Source organism: Apodemus sylvaticus, chromosome 5, assembly GCF_947179515.1.
Source record: "Apodemus sylvaticus chromosome 5, mApoSyl1.1, whole genome shotgun sequence".
NCBI classification, from domain to species: Eukaryota; Metazoa; Chordata; class Mammalia; order Rodentia; family Muridae; genus Apodemus; species Apodemus sylvaticus.
The window spans coordinates 92098620-92120284 of NC_067476.1; the positions used below are offsets into that span (position 1 = coordinate 92098620).

The 21665-nt window shown below is 38.7% G+C and overlaps 1 protein-coding gene across 2 annotated transcripts in view; it reads left to right on the forward strand.

Annotated features, from left to right (window-relative positions):
* Positions 1–18112, forward strand: part of Lgr4 (leucine rich repeat containing G protein-coupled receptor 4) — a 96283-nt gene extending 78171 nt beyond the window's left edge. For both annotated transcript variants that reach the window (XM_052183155.1, XM_052183154.1), the window contains exons 5-18: positions 1173–1388; positions 2199–2270; positions 3711–3779; positions 4643–4714; positions 4910–4981; positions 5270–5338; positions 6865–6936; positions 7905–7970; positions 9791–9862; positions 11553–11624; positions 12175–12300; positions 13090–13205; positions 13576–13659; positions 16210–18112. In XM_052183155.1, coding sequence (XP_052039115.1) covers positions 1173–1388; positions 2199–2270; positions 3711–3779; positions 4643–4714; positions 4910–4981; positions 5270–5338; positions 6865–6936; positions 7905–7970; positions 9791–9862; positions 11553–11624; positions 12175–12300; positions 13090–13205; positions 13576–13659; positions 16210–17486 — 2455 coding nt within the window. In that variant the 3' untranslated portion in view covers positions 17487–18112. The remainder of the gene's footprint in view (positions 1–1172; positions 1389–2198; positions 2271–3710; positions 3780–4642; positions 4715–4909; positions 4982–5269; positions 5339–6864; positions 6937–7904; positions 7971–9790; positions 9863–11552; positions 11625–12174; positions 12301–13089; positions 13206–13575; positions 13660–16209) is intronic.
* The last annotated feature ends 3553 nt before the right edge of the window (positions 18113–21665 follow it).

Below are 21665 nucleotides of genomic sequence, written 5' to 3' on the forward strand. Positions count from 1 at the left end.
CCAGTGGAGCTGCTCCACTGCTAACGGTTGCTGCTTGGTTTCCTAAAATCTCGCTCCGAAGTTGTTGCTCTTAGAACAAAATGCCCATTAGATAGCCTCAAAGATCCATAATTGCCAGCCCTTGCTAGTCTGCCCCAAGGAGAATTCAGTGGGCTGGGAGTGGGAGCCCAGCAGTTTCCTGGAGTTAGTTATAGTAATGGCTGAAGTTGGAGCAGGATTTAAAAACAAAACAAAAAAACAAAAACCAGAAAGTACATAAATCTCTCTAAAACTCAGAAGTTTTTGAATGTTAAAGTTTTCAGATGCCAATTCTTAAAGAAAACAAAAAGTAATTCTGGGTTTTTATCTTCCCTCATTTCCACAGAGAGGTCTAGGACTGTGAGACAGGAATGCATGTGATAACCATCAGCAAGAGATTATGAGAAGCACTGGGATTTCCTGTCTCATACAGTTTCTCATCTCGCTAACACCAGGCTGTCCTTGTATTGAAAAGTGATTATACAATTATACTTGGTTATGGCAACAGAAAGAAACAGGATTTGGTGTCCAAGTTTTAAGACAGAGACTTAAACCTAAATAATCCTGTCAATAAGGTATCCCCTACTTGCAGAATTTTCTGAAAAAGATGAAACTTTAAAGCCACTGTAGCATTTATTGGAGGGGTTGAATCTTCCCATGAATAATCTGAATAAACATTCTAGCTGATCTGGTAAGGTAGCTTCGAAGCTACTGAAATGGGTTTATTGCTCTTTTAAAAAACCGTAAACATACTCTGATGTTTCCTGTTGGTATCAAATCAGAGTGGCAGTTAAATTCAGTCTCTAATACCACCTATTCTGTAACACTAGGTACTGTAGCACTGCGTGCACAGTATCTGTATCAGGTAGGTGTATATTCTGGAACATAAATTTCCAACTTGAGCTTTGTGAGTTTTCTTTTAAGTGTGTCTTTCTGCAATGAAGTTACCCAGGAAAGAACTATAATGTACTGGCCTTGGAAGACATTTAGATTTTGTTGTTGTTCAGGACTTGTGTTAGAGTTAAGTACCGATAGGCTTCCATGGCTCTGGCTAGTTTTATGGGTCCCTTCCGTTTGGAAACTCGAGTTGTGTTCTTTGGTTTGACTCTTTCCAGTAGAACTCATTTCTTACTGTGAATGTTTCTGTTTCTCAGACGCTTAGATGCCAACCATATTACCTCAGTCCCAGAGGACAGTTTTGAAGGGCTTGTTCAGTTACGGCATCTGTGGCTGGATGACAACAGCTTGACAGAAGTGCCTGTGCGGCCCCTCAGCAACCTGCCAACCCTGCAGGCGCTGACCTTGGCTCTCAACAACATCTCCAGCATCCAGGACTTTGCATTCACCAACCTTTCAAGCTTGGTCGTTCTGTATGTGGTTATCCTTTTATTCCTGTATATTTGTGTTAATTTGGGGGCAAAATGGGTTTCATGTGACAAATGACTATAAAAGTGTCCCCCATGGTCCTGCTTTTGGACAGTTAGTATTTAAAGGAGCTGTTTTTGATAAGATCAGACATACTGATTTCTTGAAATATCTAGTAGATGTTGAGTTTTTTAAAAACAAGTAGCCACATTTTTAAAGCAATTGGCTCATTTACCAAATACTTTTCTTATAACTTCTTTTTGTATAACTTGTTTCTGTCCAAACAATGAGTATGTTTATTCAATACTAAAAAGGAAACTGTTTTTGAATGCTCAGAGAAATAAGATGTTTGTTATTCCTCCACAGATGTTTTATATTTTCCCAACTTTTCTACTCAAAACATTTTTGATTTTTCTGTGCCTTTCATCTTTCAAAACTTCATGAGACATGGTGCAGCCTCCTTTCCTTTAGAATCTATTTCCATCCTAAGTGATGTAAATTCCGTAAAGCTGTCTTCTCACCTCAGAGAACTCAACCAATGCTAGGCCTCATATGAAGGAGGAACTACTCTAAAGTTTTTTTTCATACGAACCAAAATCAAGTAATCTTCAATGTGTCACCATTTTCTGCATTAGATTTTCCATAATGTTGGTATTCTGTGTTCAGCGATTCTGTGTAAAGTCAGCTTTCTGTAGTTGTGTGGAAATACCTAGCTATATCATTGCTTTCGGCCATATCAGTTTAGACATATTAAGGAGCTATAACACTTGCATTTGGGAGATATAATGTCATTTTCGTGCTTTTTCCCCCCATAGGCATCTTCATAACAATAAAATTAAAAGCCTCAGTCAACACTGTTTTGATGGACTAGATAACCTGGAAACCTTGTAAGTACATTTATATTTTGTATAGTCACATTGTGATTAGGGTAGTGCAATCTTAAACATAGTGACGATAAGAGAAGACATTGTTAAGTATAGCTCATTATTAATTCACTTTAATTAACAACTCAGTGTTTACCAACCCACCTGTGAAAAAAATAATTTCAATTTATGATTCAAACGGATACGTAAGTTTGAATGTCAAACCCCCTTTTCTCCAAATATGCATGAAAAACAGCTCTACCTGCAAAGGTTTATACCTTCCCCAAAGTACTAATTGTGTTAAATTTGTGACAGTTTGAGAACTTTGACATTTCTAAAAACCAGCTCTTTTGGAGATAGTTTCCTACTTGTTGTTGGGTTTTCTCCATGATTTCAGGAACCTTGCTACTTGTTTAAATTGGGTTGAAACAGCATGTCTGCTTTCATATGCTGAAATGTAATACATTAATGTTTTAAACATTTGCATGATGCTGTGTTTCCACTGGCTAAGAAAGGACTTCTGGCTCTTTGACTGGATGTGATGTTTACCACTGTGATACAGTAAACAAATTAGGAGAATGGCTCCTTTGGATGGCCTAATTGGAAATACTTAAGATCTGTAGCATTTTGGTGAACTGAATTTTCTGATTAACTGAACTATTAAGATTTCAGGTTTTATAGGACCTTAATTCACCTGTCAAAACAATTAAATAATGAATACCAGTGGATATTTGAAAGTTAAAATTGAAGGAAGACAGCACTAAACTCAGCTCTAAGCTCTTAACCTGCTAGGTGTAATTTTTATAAGGTGGTAAATAAAGCTAGTCCATGTATTCAATCCAAATAATATTCAAATTAAGGTTCCTCTTCCCAGTTTCTTTCTTTCTTTCTAAAATCAGCCATACTAACCATATGCCATCCTGTTCTTTATGTCAAGAAAAATGAAAATGTAGACACTTAGAACTAGACCTGCATTGTTAGTGACCACTATAACTTAACCCCTCCCTAATGAATATTACTTTGTTGTCAATAATTATGACTTAGATGAAAACAACTCTGGTCCTTCTCATTTCAACTTCTTAAACCAGAACTGCAGGGAGCTGTTGTTCTCCATGGGAAGCCTCAGTTTCATCCTCTAGTCACCTATACATGGAGATTTAAAAATTCTACTTGATAGTAAATTCTCCAAGAAATTATACAAGATTCATATGTGATCTGATCTGAGAGATCCTCTAGCTTGTAAATGTATTAGTCTAAAAACATAAAGAGTAACTTTTCCTATTTAATGTTTTCTAAAAATCTGCAAATGAAGTTCCTGTAGGATTCTGAATGACAATGTAGTTGGGAGAAAGATATTGCCAACTATAGGTTGTGATCTTTAAATATATGTACTGATACCAGAATGTCTTGAATTATGATTTCTATTATTCATTATGCTTAGTTTCTCTCATTTTTTCCCCCTAGGGACTTGAATTATAATAACTTGGATGAATTTCCTCAGGCTATTAAAGCCCTTCCCAGCCTTAAAGAGCTGTGAGTGTTGCTGCTTCTCTTTGTGCTCTGTGTCCTGGAACTCACCATTAAATACTCTAGTAATTAGGTCTTTGAGCATCTTCTCATTACATACACCCATATCTCTCTCTCTCTCTCTCTCTCTCTCTCTCTCTCTCTCTCTCTCTCTCTCTCACACACACACACACACACACACACACACACGCCTTACTGAATTAACCAGTACAAATGGTTGAGAGCATAGATCATTGTACAGGGTCAGATGCTACTGCAAGTAAAGGCATGTGGTACAGTCTTCTGGAGGAGCTTGCAGTCTCAGCCCCACTAGAAAGGCAGAAAATGGATATAAGCAGATAACTGTTCCCATAGAGATATCAGGTGTGAATAACTAAGACAGATCATCTCACAAAAAGATCTCCCAGAAGACTAGGACCATTGGAAGATGCATCACCAAAAGAAAGGAATGTGAACAGCCCTAAAGGGTGGGAGACTTTAACATGTGAAGGGGATGAGGGAGACTCTGGAGCTTGGGTTCGTCTGGAGTGGGCCTATGAGTGTATATAATGCACAGACATGACAGAGCTGTCAGGAGTTGAAAGCATATAATAGGCATCTATGATAGAGATTTGAAGCTTATTTCAACATAGATTTTCATGTTATCTTTGATGATGAAACAATGAGGGACCAATAATATGCCAAGCCAAGGAGAGGGCTTAAAAAGAATGAAGTAAACTCCTGTACAAGATAGGATGGAATTCAGAATTCAGGTTTCTGGGTCTTAGCGATGATTTATGTCATCATTATCAGTTCTGTTTTATGTAATGCTGAACAGTGGACATTCCAGTTTCAACCTGTTTCAAAGTGTTTCTCTCCCATCTTTCTAGAGGATTTCACAGTAATTCTATTTCTGTTATCCCTGATGGAGCATTTGGTGGTAATCCACTGCTAAGGACTATGTAAGTATTTTGTAAAGTTTCTTTGAATATTTAATCACATGCAGTTATGTCTACAAATGCCAGACATCTGTATCAAAAGTAAAAAAAAAAAAAAAGACTCTGGCTTTTTAATATATAGACACTGGGAACATGGATTTAATTGCAGAGTGTTTGTAAGCACATGAAAACATTGACTTTTTTTGGCTATTTTCACAGCCATTTGTATGATAATCCTCTGTCTTTTGTGGGGAACTCAGCATTTCACAACCTGTCTGATCTGCATTCCTTGTAAGTATTATGCAAGTTCAAAAAACATACCTGAATGTTTATACAGCTTGTTGAATCAGAAACATGAATTAAGAAGACAAATATCTTTTCCATGCTCTTTATGTGACATTTCAAAAGATAACTATTAACAGTTTACAGTGACTCTTATTTATGTGATTACTTGACCAAATAATCACATTTTCAAGAACCTTTAAAAGATGAAACCAGTAATATTTAGTTATAATGTTATCATTTAAGACTAAAAAATGAAAATATCATTAAATTAATTTTTTCTCCCCAATTTCTTAGAGTGATTCGTGGTGCAAGCCTGGTGCAGTGGTTCCCCAATCTGACTGGAACTGTCCATCTGGAGAGTCTGTATGTATGATACTTTAATGGCGGGTCCTGTAAAGACAATAGTGCAGTCCAGTGTGCTAGCCAAGTGCCAGCGCTTTTTAGAGACGCATTTATGGCCATTCTTTAGCTCCTTTTGTGACCATCAGCCTGGGGGATGAGTGTATTAGGCTTGAGGTCATTTAGCTCAGGCAGAGTGTAGCTCCCAGTATAGCCAGGTCTGAAAAGGTTTCTGAGAATAGTAGGTAGAAGGTGGCTACTAAATGACTAATTAGAAGCAGAACTTAACAAGTTCAAAAGTAGGACCAAAAGGACCTAGATAATCAAAAAGCCTTCATGGAGGAGATGCAATATTTCAAAATTGTATAATGTCAAGTTTCTCAGGATTGAGATTTTTCACTTAGCAAGGCAAGATTTAATAAGTCTAGAAATACCAAAAATATATCAAGGTGGCATACAGATGATCAAATATAGATAAGAAACATGGGAATGTTTATAACTGAATTGGGATGTGGGGGATGTGGGGGATGTGGGGGATGTGGATATTTGGAAAACTTTGGGACAAGATTTTAAAATGGTGCAGTGGTTCCCCAATCTGCCCGGAACTTTTTGTATATGAGAGGAATGTTTCTTTCATTTACTCTCCCAATCTGTCTCTTAGATGAACTCTTTAACCCTTGTACATTTGGCTCTAGGAGAGATTCCTAGTGAGTGCATCTGAGATCTTGTTGTCAGCCCTTTAGATAGCAGCTTGGGCCTGGAGAGGGCCAGGGAGATTATCTGTAATAGTTTTAATATGGTGTGCTATGTATATGTTAAGATTTTCATGCATGCTAAGAAGAAAAGAAGTTGGGAAACACTGAGAAAAGAGTTCCAATTAAGGTAGTTTGTGCAGGTTGAGAATATTGAGCCAGTTAAGTGTGAGGAGACGTCAGTAAAGATCAAGATGCAGAACTGTGAGATCATGTCAAAGCCAGGGACTACATATACCAACCAGTTACCAGCGCTTAAGGCATTCACTCCATTTTGGAGTTCCTCTGGAATAAAGGTCATGATCAGATCCTTTACTGCTTTTTGAAATATTTAAGATATTTGACCCTTGATCTGCATGGCAGAAAAAAAGGAGAGAAAGTGTCAGATACTAGACATATTAGAAGAAAGAATAGGAAGTAGTGATTAAAACTGGGAAAGAAGCAGGGGGGAGCAGGGATGTTCAGTGTGCTGAACTGGCTCAGAATGAAGAGCGGAAACAATTGCATTAGGCGTCTGCAGTGGCTTCAAATGTGTGGCGTGAGGAAAGGTGACAGGTTGTCCCCGGACAGTGTTAACCCCATGTACCACAGCTCTTTTTCATTACTGTAAAGATGATGTATTAAGAGTTAATCAGCTTCCATGTCCTACCCTAGTTGGTAGACAGGCAGGGGTGGGGTGGCCAGGCACATGTGCACTCGTGCAGTCAGTCATCCACTTTTTGTATGTGAGAGGAGTGTTTCCTTGACTATCCCAACGTGAACTGTCTCTTAGATGAACAATTGTTTCTTCTTCCACAGAACCTTGACAGGGACAAAAATAAGCAGCATACCTGATGATCTGTGCCAAAACCAAAAGATGCTGAGGACCCTGTAAGTTGGTTATTCTTTCCCTTCTTTTGTGTACTTTACAGAGGCTGTCTTTTATTCTGAATGAACTGTGTTCATATGGTGATTTCAGGTTTGGTTATTTGTTTCTTTCATGTAAACGAGATTACAACCTCGGGAAGTAGGGAGTATCTGAATTTGGCTTTAGAATTGTGTATTATGTGTTAATCATTTTGCTACTTTATTTGGTGTAAAATAAACCAAGAGACTAGTTAGTTGTTACTCTGGTTTCCACTTGGGCATCATCCCCTCTGCCCCACCCCCCTCCCTCTGTCATTCATAGCTAAGCAGATCCTGAAGCTTTGCTTTCCTGAATCAACAATGAACCACGTGCGGCTTTTGAACTTTTGTAAGCTGACTTAGAAATTAAAAGTAACGGTATAGACCTCTCACCAGGATAGTTAGATACTGAAGGGTTAAGTAATTAAAGGAGCTAGTAATGAAATACATGACAGATTGACTGAGTAATTACATATTCTAGGGAATTTTCTAACTTAAACATGGAAACTGCAATTGAGGAGAAAGCCCAGTGACATCCAGTGGTGACTTCTCTGACATAATTTCATATAAAAGACCTAAAAGACACCCAGAGCACTTTAATTAATCAACAGCATAACATATTACATAAAATGTATTGGAAAAAAATAAGTTTTCTAAAACTCTGTAGCTTTACACAGACTGCATGCACATCTTGTTATGTTTATATATGTTGCAGAACTTAATATATCACCATATTATACATGGCTACTCTCAACACTGTATACTTCAACTTCAAAAATCTCAGTCCTGTGGTGGAGGCTTACAGCATTAGGGAAAACAAAGCTTGCTTTTCTTGCTTAGCTATTCTCATTGGAAGACCTTAATGCTGCTTTCAATGCCTCTAGGCACAACACTTTTAATATAGTATTTTAATAATGATGTAATAATAATTTACAGCATTCTGTTGTTTTTAGGGACTTATCTTATAACAATATAAGAGACCTTCCAAGTTTTAATGGCTGTCGTGCACTGGAAGAAATGTAAGTTGGCCTTTGACTTATTCTGCTTTTCTATAGCATACTGTTAGTTGACTGATCATTTCTAATAATGAATTGTTGCAAGAAACCAGAAGTTCATAAAGTCAAATGTTCCTGCAAATAAAATGTTCTGTGTCTGATGTGTTAGTGCAGTAAGCATTTCTTTATGATTTGTAACAACATGAAGTCTTTATATTACCTGGGAAATGTTCCTTGAAATGAATTTAATCTAATCTTTATGTTTCTGTTATGGAACTGTTTAAATTGATTTTAGATTTTTTTTCCTAGTTCATTAGCTCTGTAATGTCAATAATTTGAGGGTATGTTCTAAGACATAGAACTTATTGTGCTGTCTCTAACAATTTTGATTTTCTGATTACAAAAAGAAATATTAAATATTAGGCACTTCTGTCTACTAGACATTCTGTCAGATGCTGTAAGGGGAGGGTAGTTAACAGAAAACAGAAAAATATACTCTGGCTATTGTGGGCAACAGATCTGAATACTAGGATCCCATGACAGAGCCAGAGCAGCTCAGGTGGATCCTGGTCTGGATGTGAGAGGGGATAGTAATACTTTTCTATTTCTTCTCTCTTCTTCACTTTCTCTTTTTCTTTCCACTCCTCTCCCAAGGCCCGGCCCCCTTTCCCCTCCTCTCCTATCTTCCATTCTCTCCTCTCCCCTTCCCTGCCTTCCCCTCCTCTCCTTCCCTTCCCCTCTTCCATTCTCTCCCCTCCCCTTCCCTGCTTTCACCTCCCCTCTTCCATTCTCTCCTCTCCCCTTCCCTGCCTTCCCCTCCTCTCCTTCCCTTCCCCTCTTCCATTCTCTCCTCTCCCCTTCCCTGCCTTCACCTCCCCTCTTCCATTCTCTCCTCTCCCCTTCCCTGCCTTCCCCTCCTCTCCCTCCCCTCCCCTCTTCCATTCTCTCCTCTCCCCTTCTCTGCCTTCCCCTCCTCTCCCTCCCCTCCCCTCTTCCATTCTCTCCTCTCCCCTTCCCTGCCTTCCCCTCCTCTCCCTTCCCTCCCCTCTTCCATTCTCTCCTCTCCCCTTCCCTGCCTTCCCCTCCTCTCCTTCCCCTCCCCTCTTCCATTCTCTCCTCTCCCCTTCCCTGCCTTCCCCTCCTCTCCCTTCCCTCCCCTCTTCCATTCTCTCCTCTCCCCTTCCCTGCCTTCCCCTCCTCTCCCTCCCCTCCCCTCTTCCATTCTCTCCTCTCCCCTTCCCTGCCTTCCCCTCCTCTCCCTCCCCTCCCCTCTTCCATTCTCTCCTCTCCCCTTCCCTGCCTTCCCCTCCTCTCCCTCCCCTCCCCTCTTCCATTCTCTCCTCTCCCCTTCCCTGCCTTCCCCTCCTCTCCCTCCCCTCTTCCATTCTCTCCTCTCCCCTTCCCTGCCTTCCCCTCCTCTCCCTCCCCTCTTCCATTCTCTCCTCTTCCCTTCCCTGCCTTCCCCTCCTCTCCCTTCCCTCCCCTCTCCCTCCTATGCTCTTCCTCCTGCTCCCTATGTTACATTTTATGCCTAGTTTCAAAGCTTCTCTCACTATGGCATCTTTCTTCTCTCACATCCGAGTAAGCCGGGTGGAAATTTAGATGCAGTACTAGTTAACTTCCAGTATAACTTCGGACCGAATAACAGTTTTAATTTTATAGATCAATTACAATTTTTACTTTCAACAAGATCAGTGTTATATATAAATATGTAAAATTAGAAAAAAACAAAATATTATTTTTCAAAATATAATTTTTCCTTCTTTCTACAAAGACAAGTCTTTATTAATTTCTCTCTAACCTACCTCTCTTATCCCATCCTTCATTTTTTTTCTTTTTTTTAGTTCATTGCAGCGTAATCAAATCTACCTAATAAAGGAAAATACTTTTCAAGGCCTAACATCCCTAAGGATTCTGTAAGTTTATGACTAGTAAAGTTAAAGACAAAAGATCTGTCAAGCTCTAAATTTATATGTCATGATTGTGTTAGGTTTCCTGTTGCTGTGAGAAAACACGCTAACAAAAGCAACTTAAGGGAGAAAGGGTTGGTTTGGCTCACAGTTCCAGGATCTGGTTCCTGCAGGAATGCCAGGGGGCAGGGACTGAAAGAGGCTGGTCGCATTCCTTCCACGGTCCAGGGCAGACAGCTGTTAGTGAATGCCAACAGGCTAGTCTTCTCCACTTGATACGGTCCTAGGTTCTTTGCTTAGAAAATGGTGGCATCCACAATGGATGGATCTTCACACCTCAATTAATGCAACCAAGAGAATCCCCTGTGAATACAACCACAGGCTGACCTGATCTAGACAATTCCTGAAACTTCCTTCTGAGTTGATTCCATATTATGTCAAGTTGATAAGTGAACTACACATTGATTTTCATGTTACTAGCAACACTTTAAAACATTTTGTTTAGCCTTTACCTGTGATACTTAATAAAGAATATCATTGATGATATTGGTTCTCAGCCAATGACATGATTATCACTTCAAAGAAGAAACTTATTTGATTTCATGTTACAGTGAGGCTTGGTGCTTCATTAGAGCAAGGGTAGGCTGACCCCAGCCCATATGCTGACTGCAGCTTGCCTCCAGTTCTGGACATTGTGGGAACACAGCCAGGCCTCATGTCGAAATGTTGATTTATGCTGCGTTTCTCATGCTTCAGTTGATCAGTAGCAGAAGAAACCATGTGATCCAGAAGGTGAAAAGATCTACTCTTTGGCTTTCTACAAAGAAAAGTTTGCTGGCCCTGCTCTGGAGTACTTGTCTTGTCAAATATACTTCATTTGAAGCACGGAAATAGGAGAAATTTCATTGACTGACTCTGCTTTTCTAGTGGATCTCCTTTAAGAAATAAAACAGGCTAGAGTTGTGACTTGGTATATCTGTCACAAGGCTCGGACTACATTCCCCAGGGAAGGGGCCATTTCCTATCTACCACCAGTTTAGAGCACTGATAAATGACAACTAAAAGCTGGTCATTTCTTGAGTTTGTGCTATGAATTTACCAAGTCTTTTAGTTAACATTAAGGACCAGTTTAAATGTGACACTATTTCTCTGGTTTATGAATGTTATGGTATCAGAATTTGTCAAGGTGTGTTCTGTAAAGTAAGTTTAGCTCTAACATTGAAACTTTTCTTTCCTGCTGTGGGGAAGACTGATAGTGGAAGTCCTTTGGAATGCCATTTGCTTATTGATTGTCTTCTCTTGGGGCCTTATAACTAAGCTTGGAGAAGGCAAACAATATGAAGCCCTGCCCCCTTTTCTTTTTTAAAAGTTGTCAGGGCAGGGTTTTTCTTGCCCTGGCTAATAGTATCAAAGATAATATCATATCGTAGCTATTTTGGAACTGGTACCAGAAGATAGAGAAAATTCACAACTGGTTTGAAAGAGATGCCAGCTACAATTACTGCTACAGGGAATATATTCTAAGAAGACTATTGTAAAAGAGAAGCAGTGACTGTAAACATCTGAAAAAATGTTGGGCAAGATGGAAGGTCTTGGTTAAGGGATATTGTGCTACTTCCTGGGATTATAAGGTGTAGTCTAGCTGGAGTTTTGAATGTTTTGTGAACTAATTAACATGTTGCTCTTGTGATTGCAGAGATCTGAGTAGAAATCTGATCCATGAAATTCACAGTGGGGCCTTTTCGAAGCTTGGGACAATTACTAACCTGTAAGTAAATGGATGGCTGTGGGCAGTAGTACCAGGAAAGTAGCAAAGGGTCTACAAAACCTGTAGTCAGGTCAAAATATTTACTTAGTTCTTTCCTTGCATAAATGCTATGCTATACTGATATAGTAATAGCTTCTCAGTTGTCAAGACCTGTGCTAGATCTATTATTTTAACACATCTAAGCTTCATTTTACTTATCTAAAATATACCTAATACTTTCTATTATATACACATAAGGTAAAATTATATAATCATAAATATCTAATATTTATGATGCTGATACAGATTTTCCTGTTTATATCTTATATCATCTGTGTGTGTGTGTGTGTGTGTGTGTGTGTTTGTGCGCACGCGCGTGCGCGCATATAGAGGTTAAAAAGCATCTTTGGGAGTGGGTTCTCCAGTCTACTGTGTGGTTTCTGGGGATTGAACATAGATTTTCAGGTTTCAAAGTGCCTTTACCAGCTGAGTCATCTTGGCATCCTGATAGAGATATTTGCATGTGATTTGTACCTTAGAGAGTTTACTTGAAGTATCTTTCACATTTTAGGGATGTAAGTTTCAATGAATTAACTTCATTTCCTACGGAAGGCCTGAATGGACTCAACCAACTAAAACTTGTGGGTAACTTCAAGCTGAAGGATGCGTTGGCAGCCAGAGACTTTGCCAATCTCAGGTGTGTTTTTGCCCATTCTGTTAGTAATGGTAGGCTCTAAATCTGAGTCTCTTATGGTTTTCTTCCCATGTGGTTTTCAGATTTTCCTTGTAGGTTTCGTTCAGGAGTATTTTCTATCTCTACTCTTACAAATTTGATCAAAATAGAACATGAACACTATCCCATATATGTCAAGGGCATGAATTAAGTTCTGGACACTCTCAGAAAGATGTTTATCAGAATTGTTTTTAATGGACTTGCCATTAGCAACAAGATACTGGAAATGTCCTAACTGCAAACTAACAGGAAGTTGGCACAGTGCCATCTCATGTCCTAGAGGCTGCACATTTGTAGGGGCTCATCAAATGCAGCAGATAAGGGCTTGAGCATATTCTTGTACAAAGAGCGGATACATCCACTTCGTCGTTTATATGAGCAAAGCAAAGCAAAGCAAAGCTGACTGATGGCATAGAGCTACAGATGACCTTAGGCATTGATTTTTAAGTAAACTATCAATTTCCTATGTATAAAGGGATCACTGAAATATTTACTTTAAATTGATGCATGGTTATAAAATTTTAATGTCTTGATTTGTATCAGGTATTAAGAAACAATTCATAAAAGGGTGAAACTTCAGCTGTGTTCATGAGGTTTATCAGAACTCAGAGGAAACTGGTGGGGAAGATACACAGCCAACCTAAGGCAGGTGCCAGGTGTTACTGGTGACTTGGCTAGGTTCAGTGTTTTTGCAGGACCAAGTCCTGTCTGCAGATCTGGTACTCAGTGTGTGTTTTACAATTCTTTTCCCAGGTCTCTATCAGTACCATATGCTTATCAGTGTTGTGCATTTTGGGGGTGTGACTCTTATGCAAATTTAAACACAGAAGATAACAGCCCCCAAGACCACAGTGTGACAAAAGAGAAAGGTAAGTGTGTCCACTCTAATAGAAAATTCTAAGGCATTAATAATTCTGTCTGTGTTGTAATCAGTTTGAAAAGGATCAATTCAAATCTGTGAGGAAAGTAGCACTTACTGTGTTACCTGCATGAAAAACAATATTTTATATATTCTTTGACAATTTCATGCATATATAAAATGTATCTTGTTCATATCTGACCCTAATGCCCCCCGCATTACCCCGTCTCCTCCCCCAACACTTTTTACCATCATGTTCAATGTTATCAAGACTCAAATACGCTGATCTTGCACTAGTAACATAGAAAACATAATGTAGGGAAATTGGCCCTTCTGAACTATGTATCATTTAAATTCGATGTGCTTTATTTTACATTTAGGTGCTACAGATGCAGCAAATGGCACCAGCACTGCTGAAAATGAAGAACATAGCCAAATAATTATCCACTGTACACCTTCAACAGGTAATGTCCAACCTCCATGGCTGTGCTTTCTCACATTAAGTATGTTGGGTAAATAGACCTGAAATGTGCAGACATGGGTGTGGTTTTCACAGTAGGGAGGGATTAGATGACCCAAAGAGCTGTTTTTCTAACTTAGCCTGCTGTTGCTGTGGGGATCAGCAAGATGTGCGCATGCGGGTGTGTGTGACCTATGTGTGCGTCGAGGCAAGGTCATTGTCAACAGTCCTTTTCATTCGCTCTCCTTGCAGTTTCTGAGTCAGGGTCTCTTACTACACCACCTGGCCAGTGAGCTGCGAAGATCCACCTATCTCCCCATCTCCTCCAGAGCTGGAGTGACAGACCATGGCTTTGTGCCAGGCTTTTTATGAGGTTGTTGGTGACCCAAACTTTGGTCCACATTCTTGTGCAGCAGGCATCTTACCAGCTGGACTGTCTCCCTAGCTCCTTAATTTTTTTCCAATGTAAAATTTTGCCTCTTTTTTTTTTTTTAAATCTTTTATTCATTTTGGGAAACTTATTAAATTGGTGTCACATATTTGGTTGTGATTATAATGGCATATTCTCCACAATTTACCAAAAAAGATGGATTTCTTTCTAGCTGAGCTATAGAAACACTTACTGATGGGTAAGCTAAGACAGAAGCAGTCTGGTGTAGAATCCATTTCTGTAGAATCAAATACCTTCTGAAGGAAGCTATAGGCTTCCAAACACAGTCTAATTGTTAGAGAAAATGGCTCCACCCACTTAAGAAACATCTCCCAAAGGATGTTGTTCTTGCCAGAAGACCTTTCTTCTGCTGTTGTTTCTCTCTTTCTCTCTCTCTCTCTCTCTCTCTCTCTCTCTCTGTGTGTGTGTGTTTGTGTTGGGGGGGAGGGGTGTTTGTTTTGTTGTGAAAGATAGGCTTTCACTATCTCTGGTTCGCCTGAAACTCTCTTATGTAGACCAGGCTGGCCTGCAACTCAGAAATCATCTGCCTCTGCCTCCAGAGTGCTGGGATCAAATGTGTGTGTTACCTTCCCAGCTCTGTTCTTCTTTTAAAGAGGGCTGAGCTCTGGCTCAGAACTAAAGGCAATAAAGTGCTTTCTTATAGAACTTTCTAAGGATATTACAAAACAATTTCAAAAGTTCATGCTATGTAGGAATCAAAAGCTGTATAGAGTTGATTATTATGGTTTACGATGGAGCTGGTGAAATGTCTCAGGTGGTCAGGGTCCCTGATGTCCTAGGTTCTATCCCCAGGATATCCATGGTGGAAGGAAAGAATCAAGTTGGCATGTATCCTCTGGCTTCCGTACATGCATGCATAGCCCTAACTGCAAAACAAGTGAATATACATGTCATTTTTAAAACACAGTATAAAAATAAGATATTTTATTGAATATATAAGTTTTCATGACTACTGAGGAAAATAAAATATGCCTTTAGTCAGCTACAATACATAGTTTTTCTTCTGCTTCATAGCCAAATTTTTTATTTTAAATTTTTCAACAAAATACTCATCATTTGTAATATGACTAGCCTGTGAAAATAATTAAGAAATAGTTCAGGTAGAAAAATGGCTTATACCTTTAATCCCATCTTTTGGAAGCAGAATGCAGGATGATCTCTGTGAGTTCAAGTCTAGCTTGATCTACACAGCAAATTCCAAGACAGCCAGGGCATAGGAAGAGCCTGTCTTAAAAAAAAAAAAAAAGAAAAGAAAAGACAAACTGAATGATGTGTGTATGTGTGTGCTTTTAATATTAAACTTATAGTTAATATCTGTGATTTACATATGCAGCTATACTAGCTGAGAAAGTAACCTTTGTCACATCATTTAAAAGTTTTTAAATGTCAGTTTCTTTGAAGACAAGGTTAACTATACCTATCTTCAGTTGCTTTTGAAAATGGATACATGGATACAAATGTGTTTACAAAATGTGTGTGTGTGTATGTGTGTATGTGTGTCTGTGTGTGTGTGTATATAATTATAAAGTTTTTGGAGACTAGCAAAAGAGGCATTACTATTTACTGAAGTTTAACAATATATCTGGCAGCTGCTTAAATCCATTAAACATGTAATTCTGTATAAGCTGTACATCTCTATGAAACAGGCATTATTTAGCCACAAAAGATAGGTTGGAATCTGTAGAGGTCTAAAAGGAAGAATGGTAAGATACAAGACATCTGATCACAGATTTCAGTATTTGGACCAAGTACCTTTTATATACCAATATAGTATCCGTGTCCGTGTCCGTGTGTGTGTGTGTGTGTGTGTCTGTCTGTCTGTCTGTCTGTCTGTGTCTGTGAGTACATACACGCTCTGTGCACTAATTTTTATAAAGTGAAATTTTATTTTTGTTACCTCCATATGACTCTACCAAATATTTAATTAGAAAAATTTAGGGCAATTTATTTTTTAAATAAACTAGTCTGTGACTAAAATATCTTAGTAGTAATCTTTCAATTTGCAGGTGGCAGGCTTATCTAGATTTAATTGCAACACCAGGCCATAATATCCACAGTGTTCTCTAAATATGTTTCATTGTACCCTCTCTTTTTAATTTCTAGGTGCTTTTAAGCCCTGTGAATATTTACTGGGAAGCTGGATGATTCGCCTTACAGTGTGGTTCATTTTCCTGGTTGCCTTGCTTTTCAACCTGCTTGTCATTTTAACAGTGTTTGCATCTTGTTCATCATTGCCTGCTTCCAAACTCTTCATAGGCTTGATTTCAGTGTCTAACTTACTCATGGGCATCTATACTGGCATCCTTACTTTTCTTGATGCTGTGTCCTGGGGCCGATTTGCCGAATTTGGCATTTGGTGGGAAACTGGCAGCGGCTGCAAGGTAGCTGGGTCTCTGGCAGTCTTCTCCTCAGAGAGCGCCGTATTCCTATTAACACTGGCAGCCGTGGAAAGAAGCGTATTTGCAAAGGATATAATGAAAAACGGGAAAAGCAGTCACGCCAGGCAGTTCCGGGTGGCCGCCCTCCTAGCTTTGCTGGCTGCCGCAGTAGCGGGCTGCTTCCCCCTCTTTCACGGAGGGCAGTACTCCGCATCGCCCTTGTGCTTGCCATTCCCTACCGGAGAAACGCCGTCCTTAGGATTCACTGTGACCTTAGTGCTATTAAACTCACTAGCATTTTTATTAATGGCCATTATCTACACTAAACTGTACTGCAACTTAGAGAAGGAAGACCTGTCAGAAAACTCCCAGTCTAGCATGATTAAGCACGTTGCTTGGCTCATCTTCACAAACTGCATCTTCTTCTGCCCTGTTGCATTCTTCTCATTTGCACCGCTGATCACGGCGATCTCCATCAGCCCCGAGATAATGAAGTCTGTTACGTTGATATTCTTCCCACTGCCTGCTTGCCTGAATCCAGTCCTGTACGTTTTCTTCAACCCAAAGTTTAAAGAAGACTGGAAGCTACTGAAGCGCCGCGTTACCAGGAAACACGGATCTGTTTCGGTTTCCATCAGCAGCCAAGGTGGTTGTGGGGAACAGGATTTCTACTATGACTGTGGCATGTATTCCCACTTGCAGGGTAACCTGACTGTCTGTGACTGCTGTGAGTCATTTCTTTTGACAAAACCAGTATCATGCAAACACTTAATAAAGTCGCACAGTTGTCCTGTATTGACAGTGGCCTCTTGCCAGAGGCCAGAGGCCTACTGGTCTGATTGTGGCACACAGTCGGCCCATTCTGACTATGCAGATGAAGAAGATTCCTTTGTCTCAGACAGCTCTGACCAGGTGCAGGCCTGTGGACGTGCCTGCTTCTACCAGAGTCGTGGATTCCCCCTGGTGCGCTATGCTTATAATCTACCGAGAGTCAGAGACTGAACTCACGGGACTGTTTTCCCCCTATCAACCAAATCACAGTGCTCATACTTGCGCTGTCTTTTGACCTTTCATCTGGGAAGGACTTGCATAATCACTTCGTGGTGTCACACAGAAGAGGAAGGAAGGTGGCAATTTATTTTGCAAATCAGATGTCTGTGAAGAATGAGTGCCTAAATTATAAATTGTTGAAAAAAATTGTGATGCCCCAACAACATGTGCTCTATTCGAAATAAATGCAACTTAAAAAATGATTTGATGTATGGCATAGCAATATAAATTAGGGTTTTTTTTTTTTCTGATCCATCAGGTGCAAAGATCAAACTATTTCTGAATTAAGCACAAAATAAAGGACAGCTGTTAATATATTTTAAGTGAAAATGTGAATTTATAAAACTAAGAAAATGTCTTGCTAATTTTACCTAATGATTCATCATTAATCTCAGGATGACTTACTTCAGGGCCAAAAAAGGGACTGTCTCCCAGCTATAGCTATGAAAAGTTCAAACAGGTATCACCTTCATGTGTTTTCTATGTCCATAAATTAAAGGTTTTGTTCAAATGATTTATAAATCTAAAACCTGAAGATGTTTTGAGGACAATATTAACAGCTGTTAGATTTTTTTTTTAATAGCAGAACATTTGGTTTTGTTCATTATACATTGCGCTGGTGAAATCAGTGGTTTTACCCCGCTTGGTGTTTTATAATCACAGTACTAGGACAAAGCAAAAAGCTAATTGCTACATGGGTTCAGTTGAGATGACTGAGAAGTAAGGGGTTTGGTGGCTCTAAGTAATGTCCCCATCAACTGGAATGCCCCAATGTCACTGGCTGCTCTGACATTTCCAAATTTGAAGCTATCTATCATTCTGAGTATAAAAGAAGCAAACTCGAGTCATTTTTTGCAATTGTAAGATAGTAATCATGACACAAAGCACTTAAATTTATTTTTTAGTGAGCTGTTGTATGAGAGCTTCCATAAATTTTTTGCATACTGTAATTTAAACAACAGAACCATTCAGTAGCTCAGATGCTATGTGCGTTGTTTAAACAAGACACACTAGGTGTGGGGGAATCAAAGCTTGTCCTATGTCTTTAAATGTTTTAAATTTACTTGATTCTTACCTATAGGCTTCTGATGTGTTTTTATAAGAAGACTTAACACTGTGTTAAGTCAGTAGCAAGCCCACTGCCATCTTAGTTGTACTGGTTAAACACAAACAAACTAGATTGCAGTTTGATTAAACTGTACATACTGTGCATATGATGAATTTTATCTTATGTAAATTATTTTTAGAACACAAGTTGGGAAATGTGGCTTCTGTTCATCTTGTTTAATTAAAGCTACCTCCTAAACTATAGTGACCGCCAGTAGCAGAATATTTAGTTGTGGTTTATATATGTGTTTTTTTTTTTGATTTTTTTCCCTTGCATTGTAAATAGTCTTGGTTGTACATTGTCAGTGGAATAAAAACAGAATCTTTGTATATCAAAATCATGTAGTTTATATAAAATGTGGGAGGGATTTATTTACTGTGTGCTGTAATTTTGTAAGGTCATCTATTTACAACGTAAATATAATGTTTGTATATTTACACATCTGATAAATATTAAATCATAACTTGGTAAGAAAATCCCAATTAAAGGCTTTCTTCCTAAAGAAAGTTATTGAAAACTGTTCATTTTTTTTTCTTTAAAAAATAGAAGAGGCCAGTCACAGAGGCTCATTCCTTTAATCCCAGCAGTTGGAAGGTAAGGAGAGACAGGTAGATCTCTGAGTTCAAGGCCAGCTTGGTCTACATAGTAAGTTTCAGGGCAGCTAGAGCTTTATACAGAGATTTTGTTTTAAAAAAATCCAACAAAACAAAGCGGAAACCCAAATAAAACAACAATAGAATATTAGGTACCTAAAGTATGTGGTAAACTGTGTTAGACATTTGACATTAAATATAGCATTGTGCATGATGTTTTAAATGATTAAAAGTTTCTATAAAGCAATCTAGTATTTAATTTATAACTAGGTATATTACTGAGTGTAGTTAGTGTTACACAGTCAAATTAAAATTTTGAACTACTGAATATTAAAAGAAATATTGGAAATAACCTCTGGAAAACACAATTTTTGTGCTATCTATAAAAGTCTAGGACACTATACTGAAATTTAGAAGTAAAGTTTTATCCCAAATCTAAACTATATAGTAGAAAACAATTGTGATATTTAAGAGAATAGTAATTATTAGATCTTTACTAAAGGCAAGAGTTAACACTCTGTATGATACTTTCACTCTGTATGATACAATGACTTTCCTAGATGCTTAAGAAAACCCTCATTTTTCAAATGAAAAGACAATTGATAAACCATAGCAAATTTCAGTAAATCCTTGAAACACTTATCAGCCAAACCAGAGCCCAGTTCTGTGTGTTTATTTTATGAGTGTGGGTGTATGCAGCGTGCTCATGCCAGACAACAACTTGTCATTCTCAGGGAGTCTATCCATCTCATTTGGGACAGGTTCTCTCCTTGGTCTGAAACTCATTGATAAGCTAGAATGTCTGGCCTGAGCTTGTGTCACCAAAGAGTGTTAAATGTAGGTGCTGGAACTCAGCCGCTCATGCTTCCAAGCAGGCAGTTTAGTGACTGAATTGTCCCCCGAGTCCATTTGTCTTAGCTCTGGATATAGTTGTGAGTCTATGCTAAATTTTGAATGTTGGAAACTTCTATAGCAAAAAGCAAGGTGTAATTACTTTACACCGTTAAATTGTTCACAGCCCACAATGAGTCTTTCATCCTCACCACATTTCACTAAAGCCCCTTCAGTTCCTCTGCCTCTCATGTTATTTTGAGGCAAGCTAAGACATATTTCATATGTTAATACATAAGTACGCACAGGAAGACATTTTTGAATCTATATCATAAAACTGCCATAAAGATTACTGGCAGAATTATTAGTTTTGAAATATAGCTAAATATTTTTAAGCAAAAGTCACTCTTGCAGGGAGTTCCCATGCAAATAAAGAAAAAAAACCTTCATAGTATCAGAGTGAAAATAAATGAGTATTAAGAAGATGCAATTATGTTGACACACTATAACTTAAGGGGAGAGCTAATTTGTACATTTGTATAATCCTATCCATCTTGACTATTGCTTCTCAGCTCAAGTAATCAAAAGCACTGTCAAAAGAGACCACATTCAAACAGCCACAGCAGGCCATGTAACTGCCTTGTAACCTTTAAGGATAATGCTCATGGTGAGCTCACTGGTCCAAGAGTATCAAGAACACTTTAATAAACCATTAAGGTTAGGAAAGTATATGATATAACATTCTTACACCAAGAGGTTTATGATGGAGAACTCAATGTGGGATAGTGTTGGAGTTTAAGAGTGTTTACCATTGTAAATGTCAGGTCCTGAGTAGAGCTGAGGATTAATGAATATGATAGTGGGGTAGATTATTTTGGGGAGGATTAAATTAATATCATTGTGGTCAAATAGCTTATTTAAGGATATTAAGAGGAAAACTACTGATTCAAAGCCAGGTCCATTCCTTTCCCCAAAACCTTTAGGTTATTTTGGAGGCACGAGATTGTTTCTCAAGTTTCCATCTTTGTGAAGGTGTAAGGTAGTCCAGTGTCTTTGGGTTACTGACACTAAGGGTGTTTGCTGACAAAAGATTTTAACCAGATATGCCAACACTGAATAACTGGAGTAAGTCATAGCAATAATTCCACTAAATCACCTTTCTTAGTCTATCGCACAGTTTTCTTCCAATGCCATTGTTTTTACTGAAAAATTGACAAAATAGTGCTAGCATATCATTTATAGTCACTGTAACCTTTTCCTCACTTTTGGTTGCTAGTATTTCTACCATATCAAACTGCGGTATGAAAGTTCTACAGATAAAATTTCATCAGATTGTGTGTATCTTTGACCATTAAAGTTGTGTGCTGTCAGTCATTCTCATTTCACTTGTGATATTTCTTACGCTAATGTACATTAGGAACTAGACAAAAGCTGCGTTTGCAAATGTATTCAGTCTTGTGAGCATGAATAAACAGTCCACGTTCAATACCTGCCATCTTTTCCTTCAGCTAGATCCTCGGTCCCCAAGAGGAGAGTGCCTCGTGGTCCTAGAAAAATGCCCATTGCATCACAGTTTGAATTTTCATTATAAAAAGAACG